Below are 17545 nucleotides of genomic sequence, written 5' to 3'. Positions count from 1 at the left end.
CAAAGCTATGAAAGGGCAGTGAGAAACATCGAGGAGTATTTGGAGGGCTGTGGTGGAGAATCTCCAGCTCAGGGTTGAATTTGTTGAAACTTTCCAGCAGAAATGTTCTAATTTTGTTGATGGTAGACCTTTGAGTTATGAGACCTGATATATTAGACAATCAAAAAAATTAAAAGAACCACGATCTGGAAATAATTGGAAAAGAAATATTATTGGGACTGCTGTTGTTGGGCAGTGAGTTAAAAGATGGGCAACGAAGTAATTATCCAAATCTTCCATGCACATAAATTGTCGTCTAATTTAACTATCTGGTGTTGAAGGCAATTTCCTTTGACGATTCTAACTGTAAGAAATATGTACAATTTACAGAGCAGCATCGTAGGTGACGTAAAATTCCTAGCATACAAATACATGAAGAGGAGCATCTGTGCAGCCCTCTTGATGACCATGATCATCCCTCCACCAAAGCGACAAACATTAATAGATAATCAGCGCCCCTCGCAATACAATTGAGATTTGGAATAAACTCTCACCCACTAAACAATTTACTCTAACAATGAATATACAACAATGATGCCCAAACTTCCTCACACAACCAAAATGTCACTGCCATTCATGAGCACACACTGGTCATCATCACATATCAGCAATAATTCGACTGCCACTCCGCCATCAAAATCAAATAAATATTGCAGGCCCTGGGCAGAATGCGGTTATCTGTGACAAAGTAGTTGTCAGGCACATAGAAAGCTCAGTTATTGTCGTTCTAGCCATCAGGTTCCACTGGTTCAACAGAAGATGCATCCTGGTTGATCTGCTTCTCCTTTGGAAGGCAATCAAGAGGGACAAACAGATATCCTTTAGGTAATTTCCGATTCTTCATAGATGCTTCATCTGATGTCATTACCATCTCTTTTTCAAATGTTTCAAAATGCTGTTGAATAATGCATACAATAATACAACTCTGAATCCTCATTTTAATATGTAAGTGAAACTAAACAGTTGGTAATGCAAAAAGCTGTACCTTTCGAGCTTTTGAGCTCCATTCCTCTTCATTTGAGAGACTACGTAATAAAAGAGGTCTGTGAGGTATTTGCTTCCCAGAAAATGTCAACCTCTCCAAAGGTTTTTGGGTAAAGAGATTTTGCGAAGTAGAGCTGTCATCTGTCTTTTGGTCAGCTTCCATGGGTACAGGAACCTTAATTCGGCGTTTAACAGCAGTACTGCTGTCCACAGTTACATCATCTGAACGCTGGACAGCTTCATTGCATGATCTATAATCTTCAGTATGACCTTTAAGTGAAGTGGTAGCAGATTCTGAACTAACATCTGGAAGGGGAAGGGGAAGGGGAAGGGGAAGGGGAAAGGGTGTGCAGCCTAGGGCCAAACGAGCAGCGTGCTCTCTTTTGAAAGCAAGTATGTTGTGAGAGCAAAGAACCAACTCCCGCTGCAACCACAAGCACCCCACTCATATTCAAGAAAACATAGAGCAGCATTACCAACAAAACTTATTAAAAACAAAAAATTGGATATAACTGGCATAATCATACACACAGATAATCAAAACAATTTTTGTTGGAAACAAGTTACCTTTATCTTCTCACGTTTGATGATTCGCTCACAGAGTAGACGCAACCTCTCCAGCTCAACCTGTAAAGGCATTCATGAAAACAGTCAGGACTCAAATTGCACAGTCAAACCAGAAGATAAAGCAACACAACCACAACACAACAGTGTATAGTACCAATCATAGTGTTCTCAATTCACAACACAAATTTTGAATGCAAATGTTTCAGTGGCAGAAACTACAGAGACTACCAAAAATAGAATTTAGACCCTTGACCTTTCCAGCACTATTAACATGCAACCTGTAAATTCTTCAATTAATACATCCGCTAATAATAGCAAGAAATACGTTCAATTCTAAATATAAACAACGACCAATTGAACCAAAAGAATAGAACTCAACTTGATAAATACACATAAGCATTTGATCAGTAAGAATAAAAATTGAGCGAGCTAAAGCAAAATAAATCAACTAAAGTATAAAGAACACCCTTACCCTAATTTGCTTAATGTTTTTCAATTCTTCAACCCCATGTCTTTGAGTCTCAGCCTATAAATAGAGATTCAAAAATAAGTCAAGATATATAACAAATCTTAATTCCGGGAATAGATATAAAAGACTAGGTAAACAGTAGCCTTGTGCAAACAAACAAGCAGACCTTTAACCTCTGCTCCAAGCTATGCTTTTCACAGTAAGCCTTGTGCTGGAAATTGCCACCAGTAGACTTTACATTCATAAAAAACCCAGAACTTCTAGCACAGGTGGGATGAAATGTGGTTTGACAGTGACCAAAGTTGCACTGCACCAGCAAATTACATGTTAATATTTAAAAAAAAAAAAAAAAGGAGCCCTTGAAAGTGAATAAAACAATTAACATAAAAAATGAATGTAAATCTCACCTTTAAGCAGACACCATTTCTGTGCCGGCAGACACAACAAACATCAGTCCCTTTTGAAACAGTCTCCTGAATTTTCATTAGGTATAGTTGTTAGTGTTAAATAGATCTCAAGCAAGAATAAAACATACAGAGAAAAATAGTTTTGTAAATGAATACAAGATGTGCACGTACCATTCCTACAACAGGATTTACTTGTCCCCTTCTGAATGTTGACTCAAAGATCCACTGTGACCATAATGTGGAAACCAAAGTTAATGGCATTTAAATGAATAAGGGAAAGCAAACAATTTTCTAACCAACAAGGATAATTAAAATCTTACCTCAGCACAGAAGGCATGCACCCAATGACCATCAGCAGATTTCCTAAAAGCACCGGTAGTGCCACCACATAAACCACATTCTGCAACAAAAAATGGTTTCTCCCAAAGATTGACAGATGGAGCTCCAGATGATCTAGATGATAATAATTCTTCACAAAATTCACAATTCCAAGGACCTGTAGATTCTTTAACACTGCGATAGCAATCCAAATGAACAGAAACCTGTTGGCAGAAGGGCTATGTCAAAATGAAAAACAGAACAATATCACTCTCTTTATTTTAATAAGATTCAGTATATGGATTGGCCTAGTTGACCTTGCAACTTGAACAGACTAATATAGGGTTTAATATTGTCTCGGAGCGTCTGCAAATGTCACATGATCTAGGATGTTCTTTAGATAAATCTGAAACTGGATGAACCAAATCGGAGTACTTCTCCAATGAAGACCTAGGGAGAGCCACCCTTGAAAGTGTCTCCTTGGCCCGAGGCATCATCTGTGAACTAATGCCAGCCCTCCCATTAAGAGAATTTGGCTTCAATAAGTTCTGAAAGGAAGGGAGGAAATTGTTAAAATAATAATACAGTACCACAAGAAGTAAAATAGATTCAAAAAAAGAAAATAACCAAAACAATTCAAGTATTATAAAAATAACCTCCTGAGGTGCAGATTCTTCAAGAGAATCTTTTCTAAATGATGAAATCCTAGAAGAAGCTGCTGCAGCAGCAGTTGCAGCAGCTAGCACAGCCTGAGCTTCTTTATGCCTTCTCTCTTTCCTTCCCTGCTTCCTTGCTTCTCTAAGTTCAAATAGATATCGGTTAACAAGCACAGCATCCCATCTTCGCATCCGCGCTACATCAATCTCCTGTGATAGACTCTTAGCAACCTTGGAAACCAAATTATCTGCTTAAAAAAAACCATAAGAAATTCAGTATTTGATACAGCAAAGAATGGAAAATTAAATTTCTATGCTGCTTAGTAAAAGAAACAGCAAGACAGGCAACAAAATGGAAAAACACAGATTAGTTGGAAATAAACAGAGCAGTAAACACATCAGAGAAGAGAGAAGAGACCAGCAAACCGCTTTCTTGCCACTGCATTGCCAAGTAACCTATGCTGAAAATAAATAATTTCCCCTTCCACTTCATCCACGGGAGACAATTCTAAAACTCCCAATTTCCTAGCTTTAACCAACTGGTCTAATTCTACTCCGCTGGATTTACAGATCATGTTATTGCACTTTGAATGTTGACTATCATGATTACAACAAACACAGGCATTGGAAGATGCATCCAGACATGATATTTCTCCCTCACCAGAACCTGCCAAATGAAATATTCGTTTAACCTATTAAACAGGATGTAAACTTGAAACAGAAAAAGACTTCACCATCATACAGGAAAAAATCTTACCATCAGATTCATGTACTTGGTTCTTTGAAAGCACCCCGCCCTGCATCTGCATAAATGTTTTTTGCAAACATGGGTGGACATAAAAACCAGAAGTTTCTGTCTTGCTGAAAAAAGCAAATATAAGATGTTCAAATTGTTTCTCTAGGTTAGCTCCAAGAAATTTTTTAAATACAAGAACTTACATTATGTCTGTGATGAGTAAATTCAGAGTTGAACACAGAGGATTTTCCTGATCTGCTTTCACCAATAAATTCTGTCCAGGAATGTCAGCCTCCTCTGGCTGACACTTTTCAGAAAAGCTGCAATCCAACGGTTTAGCTGAGTTGCCTGTCCAACATATATTTTTTGAGGTAAAAAAATATTGAAACTCAGAATACTAACAGATTAATAAATAAGGTCACACAAGACAAGAACGTTGGTCAACATTATAAATAAATTACACATACATTGGCCATATGCCATCACAAACACAAAGCAATTACAGCTGTTGATATTCAGTGCTATATTAACTTTACATCAAAAATAAAAAAATCAATTCAGTAGCAACTGTCTCTCATATGGTCTGATGCAGAACATTTGATAGGGCTTCTAAAAATTCTCATTTTTTTCTCCGACAAATCTAATACCATATAACTAGACCATCTTAACATAAAAAAATAAATAAACTAGCACACCCATTCTGAATTAAAGGGAGTTCACAAATTTATCATGACTTGACATCAGAAGAAACTATGACCTCAAACCAACTCACATAAAAAACTAATGTATAATTTTTATAAAAGTCATGTTAACCAAAATAAGATAACTTTTGGCCTCAAGAAAAGCATCAGAGACAAACGATAATTCAGGAAGACATGCCTTCGGACTTGAGTGAGCACCTTGCCTCACAATCTTCAACATTATTGAAAATGGTTGAACTCTGCCAAAACAAAAGAAAATTTTTTAAGGGAAAAAATATGGCAGAAGTTGAACAGAAGTAAAATTTGATGAAAAGGCAAACCAAAGGCACAAAACATATGCACTAGAAAAAGACAGAAAATCATTTGAGAAGACAATTTTCCTCCAGCAGGATCTCAGCAATTCAAATATCGTTAACGTATTGATCCATAGCATTTTGAAACATGAATATTATCAGTAGTAATTACTTAAAATCACTCAAAACAGTTTTTCCCTTCACCACCCTGATATTTGTATAGTGTAAGATCTGTAAACTAATTTCACAGCCCCTCTTCTCTCATAGTATCTTTAGTATTCAGCAGATGAAGCTTAATTAGAGATCAACAGTTTCAAATTTCCATCTTACTTTACAGAATATTAACGTATCAAAGTTTTCTTCAATAGGTTACTAATCTCCCAAATAATTGAGAAAGTCATAAATATGCATTTATGCAACAGAGTGACAATTTTTAGCTTATCAAATACAAATGATGTAGAGCTGCAAATGAAACATGAAAAACCAAAGCATAAGATGCATGTGGTAGTTAAGAGAACCAAATTGTATCAGTTATTAACTGAATCAAGCCCCCCTAAAATTATCACAATACAAGCGAAAACACACACACACACACACACACACACACACACACCTAAGCTATCTATAACAGCAGAATAGGGCTTCAAAACTCCCATTACACAGAAAAAACTGTTCCATTGATTATTATGTTGAGACCAGAAGTCTAGTGTTACAGAGATGATATAAACAAGAACTTTATTGTTCCAAATGGGGCATCCACTTTACCCATGACAAAACAATAGTGTTGCTGTAAACCCAAGATTGTTGTAAATCAACTTTGTGGCACTGACAGAACATTGAGAGAGTTTCCGATTCCCTCTAGGATGGGTGGAATTCAAAATATGAGGTTTTCTTTAGTACTTATATACTTATCCTAATTCAATTCCCAGTAAATGTGGGATTTCTAATATAAGTATATATGATAAAACTTTGTTGCGTACACGCCTATGAACACAATTATAATTAAGGTTATATTCAAATGGAATTAACTCAAACTCAATAACAAATTAGACTTGATTGAGCAAAAAATAACAAAAACGCCACCTTTTCCACCTTTTCTTACATTCCTTTACTCAACAACTCACCAACCATCTTACCTTACCCACACACCCAAAGACACCTTCATTAACATAAACATAAACATAAAGCAAAACACAAACACCAAATCGTCTTTATCCTTTGCAAGTCTCTCGACCTTATCCACCAAACCCTTTTTTGTTGAGTTAGTCTATACAGTAATAGATTTTATAATTAATTGTCTTTATCCATTGACGGGTATCATCTTTAGACTTTAATGCACAGTCTGTGTCTATTGATGGGTATCCTCTCAAGACTTTAATGATCGGTGGCTCTCTTGCTAATTCTGATTAGCAGCATCTGAAAATATTTTTATATTTAATGTTCTTGGCAAATCAATAACAATGATTTGATTATAGTTTTGTTGGGCAGGGAGTAAAAAGCAACCACATAAAGTGGTGTTTAATAAGGAATGAAAGTGGCATAGTTTAGATGAAAAAGTGCAGACGACAATTCAGGTAGGTAGTTAAATGGCGTCCTCATAATATGGAAAACAAAAAAGGATGTTGTCTGTTAATAAGTGGTACATTTTTCTTTATTCAGACTCAGAGAGCGCCCACGGGGAGTATCACTATTATTTGTGGTTTTCTCATGTGGAACACAGAACTAATTTCCTCTTCTCTCCATGTAAATTTTCTCTTTTTGAAAAGATTGCCTTCATTTTCATCATAGGCAAACCTTGTCCCATTACTGTTTTTGGAGGCTCCTTCCTATTAAACCCATCAAGTTTGAATGAGAAATTTGGTAGATAGCCGGAGACTTCCGAAGAATAAAGATGATTGGTCTTTGTGTTTTGCTTTTATGTTTATGTTACTGGAGGTGTTTGGGTGTATAGAGAATTGTTGCTGGAGAGGGGAAGGAAAGAAAGGGTCAAAAGCATGGTGATTTGGTGTTTTTTTAATTTTTTTGGCTTTTAGGTAAAATAACCTTTTTGTCCGTCCATGTATCGGTTTATACTAAAAGAATTGACAAACATGTGAAAAAATGAACTTTTCAAAAATTAATGATGGGAAATCGTCACTGGTATGGATAAACAAGTGAAATTCAAAAGCCTACAAACCAAATTAGAAAGTTTAATTGCTACGTGAAATTCAAAAGCAAATAATTGTAATACCATAAATTACCTTTCCAGTGGCATTTGGTATGGATAGTTTGCATGAATTCACTGCTTCATCCCCATCAATTTGATCTATTTTTACCTGATCCTTCATGACCCCATTCTCACCTAAGATCTCATCAGATAAGCCTATTACTTTATTATCCCTCAAAAATCTCATACTACTTTTGGTTCTTCTACGTGGAGGTACTGACTTAATGGCAACAGGATCTGGAATATCAGGCTCTAATACCATTACACCATCAGGATCAACAACTCCACTCTCAGCCTTCGAAGGAATTGAGGATTTTAACTTAAAATTTAAATTTTTCTGCAAACTACCCAAAAAAGCATGATTTCTTAGCCATTTGACTATTTTGCATAGCATGTCGGGACACAAGCTACCATCCTGTAGAAAGAGCAACAAGTCACATAAAAGAAATTCTGAAAAGAATAAGGAAATGATAAACTTCCACAATTACTTTCAAAAATTGATTACAAACTATAAAGCTCATTACAGCAAGTGTTGCATTCAATGAATCAGGGGAAATGCCAATCTCCAATGCTAAATCTTTGACATGGACTTTTCCACGATCAATTAACTGCAGCATTGACATATGTAGGACTTTAAAAACTGAAGCTCAAACAAATTTTTTTCAAAAAAGAATAATTAATCACCTATAATAACGATTCTTCTGGTACCTTCTTTAAAACCATTGCAAAATTTAAGGAGCCAGAAGGATTAACATCCTCACTGTTGCTTCTTTCTAATAACATTTCCTGAGCCTCACCACATTCAGACATAGTTGCACCATTTAATCTGGAACCAGACAACCCCCGCTCTTCACTATCACTGGATCTATCAGAGTTTGCATCAGAGGTATCCATGTGAACTGCAAGTTTATCTCCATTTTTGCGACAGATCTTCACCTTATGTAATTTGTTCATCAGCAAAGTCCCGAGAGGTTGATTGGAAAGAGAAGAGTCACTGACAATAGCTGATCGGGGATCTCTTATGCACAAATTACTACTTTTGTCCCGGATGTCAGAATGCTTTAAGCAAAAAGTCCGTAACTCAACCTATAGCAACAAAAAAAGTTCATTTTTCAGAAACCATCATCAACAAAGATGCAAGTAGCAGACTTCTAGCAAGAGTAATTATAAAATTTCAGATTCTGGAATTGAAAGAATTGGCTTACATTATCACATCCATATCTTCCCCACACCTCCAATCTATACCTTGTCTCCCGTGCACACATAGGATGGAAAGAAATTCTACATGAAGCTGCAATAAAATGCAATTAACAGTGGAAGCAGCACTAACTAACAATACATAACCAACCCCATAACTAACAATTAACAGAGCCAGAGATCATGACAACCAATATCTCAAAACAAAAAGTATAATAGCAGGTGATCTCAATATTGAATAAAGAAGAAAAACCCTTGATAATATACATTTTCTGATAAATAAAGTCTCCACATCCTCAATTGGCCAATACTATTAAATATCTAAATATCAAAATTGTAGAAAGTGGCAGGCCTAACAGATAAAAACAAGATTCTTTTGCATTTCATAAATATTAGCTAGCAGAATATTGTGGGATTATTTCCTTCTAAGAAGAATCTTAAAACTGTATATACATCCTCAAAATCCCAACTGAAACTCAAATGCTAAGACATAAAAAAAAGTAACATGCAAGGATAAATGGGAGTACAGCACATGGAAACTTCCTTTTCTTACTTCTCATATATTCACAAAGAGTACCCAATCTTGGTTAATGGACATTCCAAGAAAAAAGCAAAGAATAAACACAACACTAGAACATATATGCATATGAACAAAAATTATGAACATGTCAAGTGAAACGGAATCAAATAGAATCTTCTTTGTAACAAGCAAGGCCTGAATACAACTTGACTTTTTGTTGTTATTTTACAAGGATAGTAAGGTGCATAAATAATGTACTACTTTCTAATAACAAAAAGTAGCAATGCTCTTACGCTCATAATTTCTTCTGTAAGAGAATACATCACTTCTATGACAAGCAGTACAGAACTTAGCATGAAAAGCTACTTCTAAAAAGTAAACTACAGCTGTAATAAGACAAAACTTCACAAAAATCTCAATAACTGTTTTCCTTCCAAACAAACTTGGTGGTCAATATCACTTCTCTTGCGACTTATACAAGGAAAGTAATAGGATATATAATCACAAATGAGAGGAATCTGAAGCTCCAAAACACACAATTAATAGATAAAATCACAAGGTCTTTGTCGCCTCAAACTACTGGGCCATATTCAACTGTCATTGGGAAACTTTCAACAAGATACACATCAATACTCATTTTTGTAGCCCAAAGTCTCTATCACAACACAAAGATGAACTCTTGCTATGTATCTCATGTAAATGTCACTTTCCCACAATTTAGTTATGTTCCAGTGTTGATTTTAAACATCCTTCTCAACAGCCTTAAAGATGCATAAGCTCCAGAGTCTCCCTGCCAACCCTAAGGAGTATTGAAACTGCCTAACAACATAGTCAGAACCATAAACAAATGAAGACATCTTCTGATGCATGCAGACAAGATGCACAAATCCAGATCAACAACTGTAGCATATCACCATTTCTCAACACAAGGAGATATCATAGTGTTCTTTGCACTCTATAAAAAAATAGTATTTCTAACAACATAAGATTTCATACTTAACATATCAGCGATTGAATTACATTGTACTATTAATATCCGATAATGGATCCCAAAAGAATTATACAATTGGATTAGAGAAATACTTAAAAACAAACATGATTACCTTTCTTCAGCCTTATTGAAAAAAAAAAAAAAGATATTGAGGAGGCTAAAAAAAGTTTAAAAAGCATCTAAATATATATCCTTATTTTCTTCAAAGTATGTCTATCCTTTTATCCATTCATCTTAGACTCGAGTAATACATGTCATTTAGAACAAAAATAATACCGCCACCAGTCCACTGCTCAGTGAAAAAGGAATTTTTTAATGTATTAATTAGATATACAGAACTACATATTATTGCCTGGCTTATTTATGAATATAATCCTGCCAGTCCAGTTTAAGGCAGACAAGTAGGACACAAATTTCAATTACTGGCATGCTCTCCAGTTGTACCAGCAAAATAATAATAATAATACAGAGCGGTATAAAATGAGTAACCAACAAAACATACCATAACTGCAGCGGACACAACCTCCAGACTTCATTTTGCAAACATTACACACTGCTTTCTTTCTGTTTTCTTGTATTCCCTCCAAATTTATAATGGGCTCCATCTTTCTCATGTCCTCTATAAAGACTCCAGGTATCAAAAGAGAACAAAATAAGTGTGCAAATTCCACAAACCCTCCATCTTCACCCCTCCCAAGAATAGGTTTCAAAGCACCCCCTTGCTTCGCACAAACCACACATGATTGTTTCACTAAGACCGGGTTATCATTCTTCTTTGCCTTACACCAAGAACATAACCAAGAACCATCTAAAGCCTCTACTATGCCATAACACTTCTGATGAACTGCAACCTTACAAGAACAGCAAATGATCAATTTGTTGAAATCTTTCCCCGTATCACCACTGCAACAAAAGTCGCACAGACCTGCGTTCCCTTCACAAGGACAACCGATTAAAATTTTCTCCAATCCTGCATCACCACCTAAAAGCTTCCTCTTTTTTGAAGGCCTATGTGAAGTTAACAAAGCTCTACTCCTACAGCCTAAAAGCCACTCTAAACCTACATAGGAATCTGCACTAGAAGAATTTGTTTCTTCATTAATCAAACTATCGTCCCTGCAACTGTCAATCTCCATTAATTGTTTATCATCCTCCTTAAACTCCTCCTTAGTAACAACCCCATTAGCATTTCCAGTCCCACAACTCACACACTCAGCTCCACTCACATTCGCATTACTTCCATCATTATTTCCGTGAGATGGAATCAGAAAACAGTTCTTGGAAGCTAAAGAACTTACAGAAGCTACCTCAGATAAAGCATCAATATCAGGCAATGCCAAATCGCTAAAATATCCCTCGGTCTCGACCCAAATACTACCACCTTTGGATCTCTCGCTCTGGTTAAAAGACTTCTTATCCGCACCCGAGTGAGACTTCTTGTGCCGCTTTCTACTATCAGATTGCTTTAACAAACTGGCAAAAACACTGGGCAAATTAGTCTCACTTAAAACTCCATCTTCAGCAACATCAAAAGGCGACCGCTCGGAAAGCGCCTTCCGAGCCTGCGAAAATATATCAATACAGCTGTTGTCGTTGGTAGCTTCCGGAATTTTAGCCGAAATTTTAGGAACAGCAGGGCGGCAAGGCCTTTCCTCAGTGCCGCAACCTCCGTCCGCACCCCTACCCATCATCTTCTTCTGCTTGTGACATCGAAAATCTTCGCTCATCACCAAAAACAACCACCACGTCCAACTCCACAGCCACATTCCATCATCCCCTAAAACAAGCCTTTACCCTAACCCTAACACCAACCCTATTCTGATTCTAAATTCAATCTATCTCGTCCCCAAAATATCTTCACAAGAACATCCAGATAAAAAAACCCTAACCCTAATTAATTAAAATCTGCTGTGTTACAGAGCCCACGTGACGGATTCATGGGGTGAAGAGAGTAAGAGAGAGGATAAGACCCGGCTAGGGCTAGGGTTTCAGTTTTGTGGTGCGTGGTGTCCCGGATCCGTCTTTTTTAATGCGGTTTGGCTTGTTTTGTTATTTCGTGATTCGATTTCGCTGTCGAAGAGAGAGAGAGAGGAGTGTTGATTCGCGTTTTTCGCAGGCAAGGAAAGACGGTTCGTTTCGGGAGATAAATTATATTTTATATGGAAGTTTAGATATTGTGTTGTCACTTGACCGGAAAAACATTAAGTGTGACCGTCCATGATTTTAACACGTGGCAATGGATGGAAGATGGACAAATCCAGTTCATCACATGACTAGTAAAGATTTGATAGGCACTCCAGAATGTTTCCGGTTACATTTTACAACAACAATAGAAATCAAATTCAAATTTAAAATATTGAATTTTTAGTCAGGAAATGATACATACATTGATTTGTTCCTACCTGTCACTTAATCATAAAATATCAAGGAATTCTTTTTGTTTTACCCAGGGCTGGATTCAAACCGAGCCAAGCTAGCTCGCTTTATTTAGGGACGGTTCGAGTTCGGCTCGAGCTTGATTCGAGCTGAACTCGATTCGGCTCGAGTTTGACTCGTTTTTTGCTCGATTCGGCTCATTTTTCATATCAAAACGATATCATTTTATGTATATATATGGATCAAAACGACGTCATTTTGTATAAAAAATTTTTAAAAATTTTTAAAAAAATATGCCCTGTCAAGCCGAGCCGAGCCCGAGCTCGAACTGGCTCAACTCGAATCCAACCCTAGTTTTACCATAATTAATAAGGAAATTAATTAAATTAAAATGGTACATAGATTTTATACTCTTTGACAATCGTCTTCAACATCCAATTAACAAATTTGCATGCTCATATAGTATATAATAAAAGCACAATGACATTAGATGAAATTGTATATTATTTGAATTATGATAAATCCTTCATAACCCATATCAATAATCTTATAATATATGTCACAATACTTGATTAAACATCATAGTTCGTAAAGATCAATTATAGTCTCGAATATTAACACTACATTCATAAATCTCGACAAATTTTAATTTAAAAAGAATGATAAATTCTCCTCTTTATCTTATATCAAGTGATAACATTCTTTTTGTAATAAAAAAATTCTCCTCTAACCACTACGAACAAACTCTTAAACTCTGTAAACTCTCTTTTTATTCTCTTTATTAATAGTATATAAATATAATAAAAGTGTGAACACTCTTTCGTTTAATCATATTTTACCTTTGATAAAGTATTCAATAAAAACTACGATGATGAAAGACATGTACCTTTCATGCACAATTGGTTACACAAATTCTTGAATGGTTTGAGGTCCTACATGCATGTTCGTTTATTACATTAAATTTTAACTTTGATCTTTTCACAATCATTTACTTTGTATGAACAATTCTAGTTGATAAACAAGTATACCGACACTATATACAACCATCCATCATTTTTAAATTCTAAAATTAAATAATTTAAAATAAACCAAATGATTTAAATATCATTTAAATATATACGTGAATTTTATATTAGAGTGGTTTTTAAGAATGAGATTGTGTCGGTGGTTTATTAAGGTTTAATTTTAAAGTAAATAAGACAATTTATAAAATGTTTTTGAAATTTAATTTTGAAAAATAATGAATCTATGGTGTGTATATATATATATATATATATATATATATATATATATATATAATATTTATATTAATATAAAAACTAAAATTATTCACAAATAAATGAATAATTTAAAAAAGGTGAGGGTAAAGAGTGGGGTGTGAACTATACTCGAGGGGGAAATCGGGAAAATATCAAAGAAAGCAGCACAGGGAGAAAGAGAGCTAATAAACAGTTGAAAAAAAAGGCTCGAAGATTTGCGAAGCGAGTTACCTTCACCTACAATGGATTTGGCTGAGCTGTGGGCGATCTTCGGTCCCGGCGTGGCTGGAGCCGTATTTGGAGCCGGTTGGTGGTTCTGGATCGACGCCGTCGTTTGCAGTTCTGTTAAAGTCTCCTTCGTTCACTATCTTCCTGGTCCTCCCTCATCTCCCCTCTCAATGTGCACATGTTTGCTCTTAGGGTTTTGATTGTGCATATGATTGTTTATCTTATTCGGCAGGTATTTTTGCGTCAATTGCCGCCTTGATGTTCAATTGCGTGAGAAAAGAGGACATTGATTATTCTCCTTACGAAGAAGGCGAGTGGAGGTCAGCGTTCAACCTTTGTTGTTTCATCAACAAGTTTTGTTCTTTATGTTTTAACTTGAGTTCAGAATTGGATCAGTTATTATTACTTTAGCTGATCGAGTTTTTTCGTTCGAATTTTTGAGTTACCGGTTTTATTTTTAATTTTTGTTTCTATTGGGAATGAGTTCAATCCGTTCCCTGAACTTTATTTGTTAAGTGCATAAAGTAATTTGTAAACTGAGTTCTCAGAGTGCACTTAGACGGATTGTGAAACTGAGGTTAATATTTGGCGCATTCTTTCTGAATAAATCAATCAAATGGATGAATAAGACTTCCTCGAGCTTCTTGTTCTATCAAAATGATTATGCTGAAAGTGATTAGTGAAGCATTTAGCATCAATATTGATTGTTAAATTCATTGATTCAATTTTCGGTAGGATTTTAGCTTACACATTGAGATTATACCTATCTAGCTATCTCACTGTATTACGAAGGGAAGCTCAAAAGCTGATGGTGTTTATAGTGGTTAAATTTTTTTTGCTCACTATTACTTTGAATATGCCTTTAGTAACTCGGGATGGCTGGTAAATCAGTACCTTCAAGCTTTGTGAATAATTGATGATGACAACTATAATAATTTTGCTAGAGAATACAAGTTTTCTCAGAATCTAATGGCTATTCGGAATGTAGAATATAATCTGTCGATCAATTTATTGCCAGTCCATAATTCTCATTTTAGTCATTGCAAATCATTTACATGAAAACACATATATTGATTTAATTTTTCACTCAGTAACTTGTTTCTATGGATACATAAGCTTGCCTGGCAGATTCGAGGAATTTTTCTGTAGAAATCATTGAACCAGCTTAGTTCAAGTATCATGTGATGAAGAGAACCTTAGAGTTTGAAGTGAATGTTTCTCATTCTGCTGTCTGTTATTTGGACTTTACATTTTTTCTCTTCTCTCCAGAGACACAACATTTTCAAGTTCAATAGTGAGGCTTGGTGTTACAGTTTCATCTGGTTACTGAGATTTGGTGTCACCGAATGCAATCTTTAGTATAAGTTTGGAACAATTGATGATCTGTATCAATCGCTGTCTGATAATCATCATCATCTGTTTTCTCAGTTGAATCTTGTGAGCTCTGACTATTTTCTTTTTTCAACTCCTACAATTAAAGGGATATTTTAAATACCTTCTTCCGTCTTTTTCTATTATAAATAAATCCGGGCTTCAATGGTATACTGGTGTCTTTGTGTGAGCAAAGGCACCCCAGTTTCAAAATGACAAAAGAAAAAAGATTTGCCTGTTTTTGCAGTTGACTATTCAAATGTATCTAATTGATGCTTGAGAGATTTTATTATTTGACCTTGGGCATGATGATATGTTCAAGTTCCATTTTTCATATTGGTTTGCACGAAATCGTTCTTTACTTTCTTACACTCTGTTTGCATAGCACTTTTGCACATATCTGAACAGTTATATTGATGTTCCTTTTTTTTTTTTTTTAAAAATCTAGCATATGCTGGCTTATCAATATAATATAACCCATTTCTATTTTTTTGTTTGGTGTGATGGGTGATAGTCTCTCTCTTTATTGCAACAGATTGAAGCTCTGGCTATTTCTTGCTTATGTTGTATCGTTTGTCTCTCTAGCGGCTTCAGTTGGCCTGTTAATACAAGATTCACTTGTGACAACTGGTCCATCAGTGTGGACAGGAACTGCAGGTGTCTTGCAGTGTGTTTTTGTTTTGATCAGGTAAATAGCTCTTAAGATGTAAGTTTATTCTCCAGGACTATTATGCGATTCTAAAAGCATAGCAATGATTGGTTTCTTAGTTACTGGAGTTGCTGGAAGTTCTTTTGTTGCTTATTAATTTGATCTTCTTTTCATAGGAGTGTCTTTGTGACCCAGATAAACCTGCAAACAACTGCTGTCTAGTCTATAGCTGTTTAAAATTTTGCTGTCTCATGGAGATAACATTATTTCTCTCTCGAAAACAAATACACAGTAGACTCATAGACATTAAAATTCACAACCACATGACAGGCTGACCTTCTCAGATGGAATTTTATGCCGAGTTTTTATTCTCAAGTTTCTATTGTATTATCCAACCATACTGTATTGAATGCCATCTTATGAGCTGAGCTGATTAATATCTATTTTATCATTAACATATTCCTCTCCTGCAGTGGACTCATCTATTGGACTTGTCATTCTGAGTAAGAAGACAAAAGTCAACATATTGACCATCTGGAGGTTGAAATTTACGAGGGAATGTCTTCTCAAGAATCTGTTTTATTTGTTTACTTTTGTAAATGTATGTGTTGTAATACATCCCCAAGCAGACTTAATGCATCTCTTATGTGATTATTGGTAAATGAAGATTAATTCCGGATGTACATGTTTTTTATGATATACCATACTTGGACTGAATCTTCTCTGCCTATCACACAATTGATACAGATTTTAGTGTGATAATTAAGTGATTTTACGGTGAGATTAAAGCAAACAATCAAATCATCTAATTATATATTGTCATCGTATGATTAAATGATTTTGAAGTAAAAAAAAATAAACTATCAAATTAGTCAATTTTATGTTATTATTTTAATTTGTATAAATAAGTTAATAAAATTTGTTTGTTTATATAGTTTTATTCACGTGAAAAATGAGCACATAACCATAAGCCAGTAAATGGGGGTTTAACCATCCAATTATGTGCATATTTAACGTTTGAAATTGAATGTAAATTATGGGAATTCATCTCTTCCTTGATGTTAATTTGATATCTCTATTTCTGGCTGCAGTTTAACCAAGTAATACTCTAAACTTGCTTCCTAACACAAAATGCTAGCTGCCACCGGGGCTCTAAATGTTCATTTGGATATAATCAGCTTTGTGTTAAGCTTTTCATTATCAGATAATAGAAAGAAATTCAAAAGAAAAATCTCATCATAATTCAAACTATAGGTAACTTGCTATGTGTAACAAACATGGTTATCAGCATTTTATAATACTTGATACATATCTTATAATACAATATTGTACAAGTAAAAAATGATACGTATTATAAATTGTATCAAAAATTGTTGATACGATATGTTATCGATATAAATTGATGCACGTTTTTAAAGAAATGATGATACGATAAAAGTGTATTTTAAATTTTTTAAAATTTTAAGAAGTGTTTATGATATTTTCAAGATGATAATATGATAATAAAACTTTTTATTATTTTTTAAAAAGTTGTATTCCAATTTACAATATGATACAACCAATTATAACACGATATAA

General features: G+C 35.0%; 2 protein-coding genes across 3 annotated transcripts; one reads left to right on the top strand and one right to left on the bottom strand.

Moving 5' to 3' along the window:
* Positions 1–309: 309 nt before the first annotated feature.
* Positions 310–12220, bottom strand: LOC123202763. Its single transcript, XM_044618875.1, has 19 exons — positions 10587–12220; positions 8582–8667; positions 8085–8462; positions 7901–7984; positions 7411–7791; positions 5056–5116; positions 4380–4524; positions 4198–4301; positions 3859–4107; positions 3441–3688; positions 3102–3332; positions 2787–3008; positions 2638–2691; positions 2467–2532; positions 2226–2366; positions 2063–2116; positions 1591–1650; positions 1025–1447; positions 310–934 (listed from the first exon to the last, which is right to left on the bottom strand). Exons 1-19 carry the CDS (start codon positions 11848–11850, stop codon positions 767–769), a joined length of 4419 nt encoding a protein of 1472 aa, XP_044474810.1. The 5' UTR covers positions 11851–12220; the 3' UTR covers positions 310–766.
* A 1604-nt stretch (positions 12221–13824) lies between these two features.
* LOC123202623 (transmembrane protein 50 homolog) lies at positions 13825–16684 on the top strand. Of its 2 annotated transcripts, XM_044618589.1 has the most exons (5): positions 13825–14094; positions 14180–14267; positions 15854–16006; positions 16441–16521; positions 16553–16684. In XM_044618589.1, the coding sequence occupies exons 1-4, from the start codon at positions 13962–13964 to the stop codon at positions 16472–16474; spliced, it is 408 nt and encodes a 135-aa protein (XP_044474524.1). In that variant the 5' UTR covers positions 13825–13961; the 3' UTR covers positions 16475–16521; positions 16553–16684. The 2 variants fall into 2 exon arrangements, with proteins under 2 accessions (XP_044474524.1, XP_044474523.1); XM_044618588.1 differs by having other exon boundaries at positions 16441–16684.
* Positions 16685–17545: the final 861 nt, after the last annotated feature.

Source organism: Mangifera indica, chromosome 19 (assembly GCF_011075055.1).
Source record: "Mangifera indica cultivar Alphonso chromosome 19, CATAS_Mindica_2.1, whole genome shotgun sequence".
Lineage (NCBI taxonomy): Eukaryota > Viridiplantae > Streptophyta > Magnoliopsida > Sapindales > Anacardiaceae > Mangifera > Mangifera indica.
This window is presented reverse-complemented; position numbering and strand designations above follow the sequence as displayed.

What these genes read in the sequence shown, in the direction of transcription:
- LOC123202763 (XM_044618875.1), bottom strand. Translation starts at nt 11,850, where the DNA reads ATGTGGCTGTGGAGTTGGACGTGGTGGTTGTTTTTGGTGATGAGCGAA. An exon ending in CCAAGTACATGAATCTGATG is followed by an intron (nt 4,108 to 4,197) that starts GTAAGATTTTTT and finishes TTCATTTGGCAG; the next exon opens with GTTCTGGTGAGGGAGAAATA. An exon ending in GCTTGGAGCAGAGGTTAAAG is followed by an intron (nt 2,117 to 2,225) that starts GTCTGCTTGTTT and finishes CTCTATTTATAG; the next exon opens with GCTGAGACTCAAAGACATGG.
- LOC123202623 (XM_044618589.1), top strand. Translation starts at nt 13,962, where the DNA reads ATGGATTTGGCTGAGCTGTGGGCGATCTTCGGTCCCGGCGTGGCTGGA. An exon ending in CTTCGTTCACTATCTTCCTG is followed by an intron (nt 14,095 to 14,179) that starts GTCCTCCCTCAT and finishes CTTATTCGGCAG; the next exon opens with GTATTTTTGCGTCAATTGCC. An exon ending in TACGAAGAAGGCGAGTGGAG is followed by an intron (nt 14,268 to 15,853) that starts GTCAGCGTTCAA and finishes TTATTGCAACAG; the next exon opens with ATTGAAGCTCTGGCTATTTC.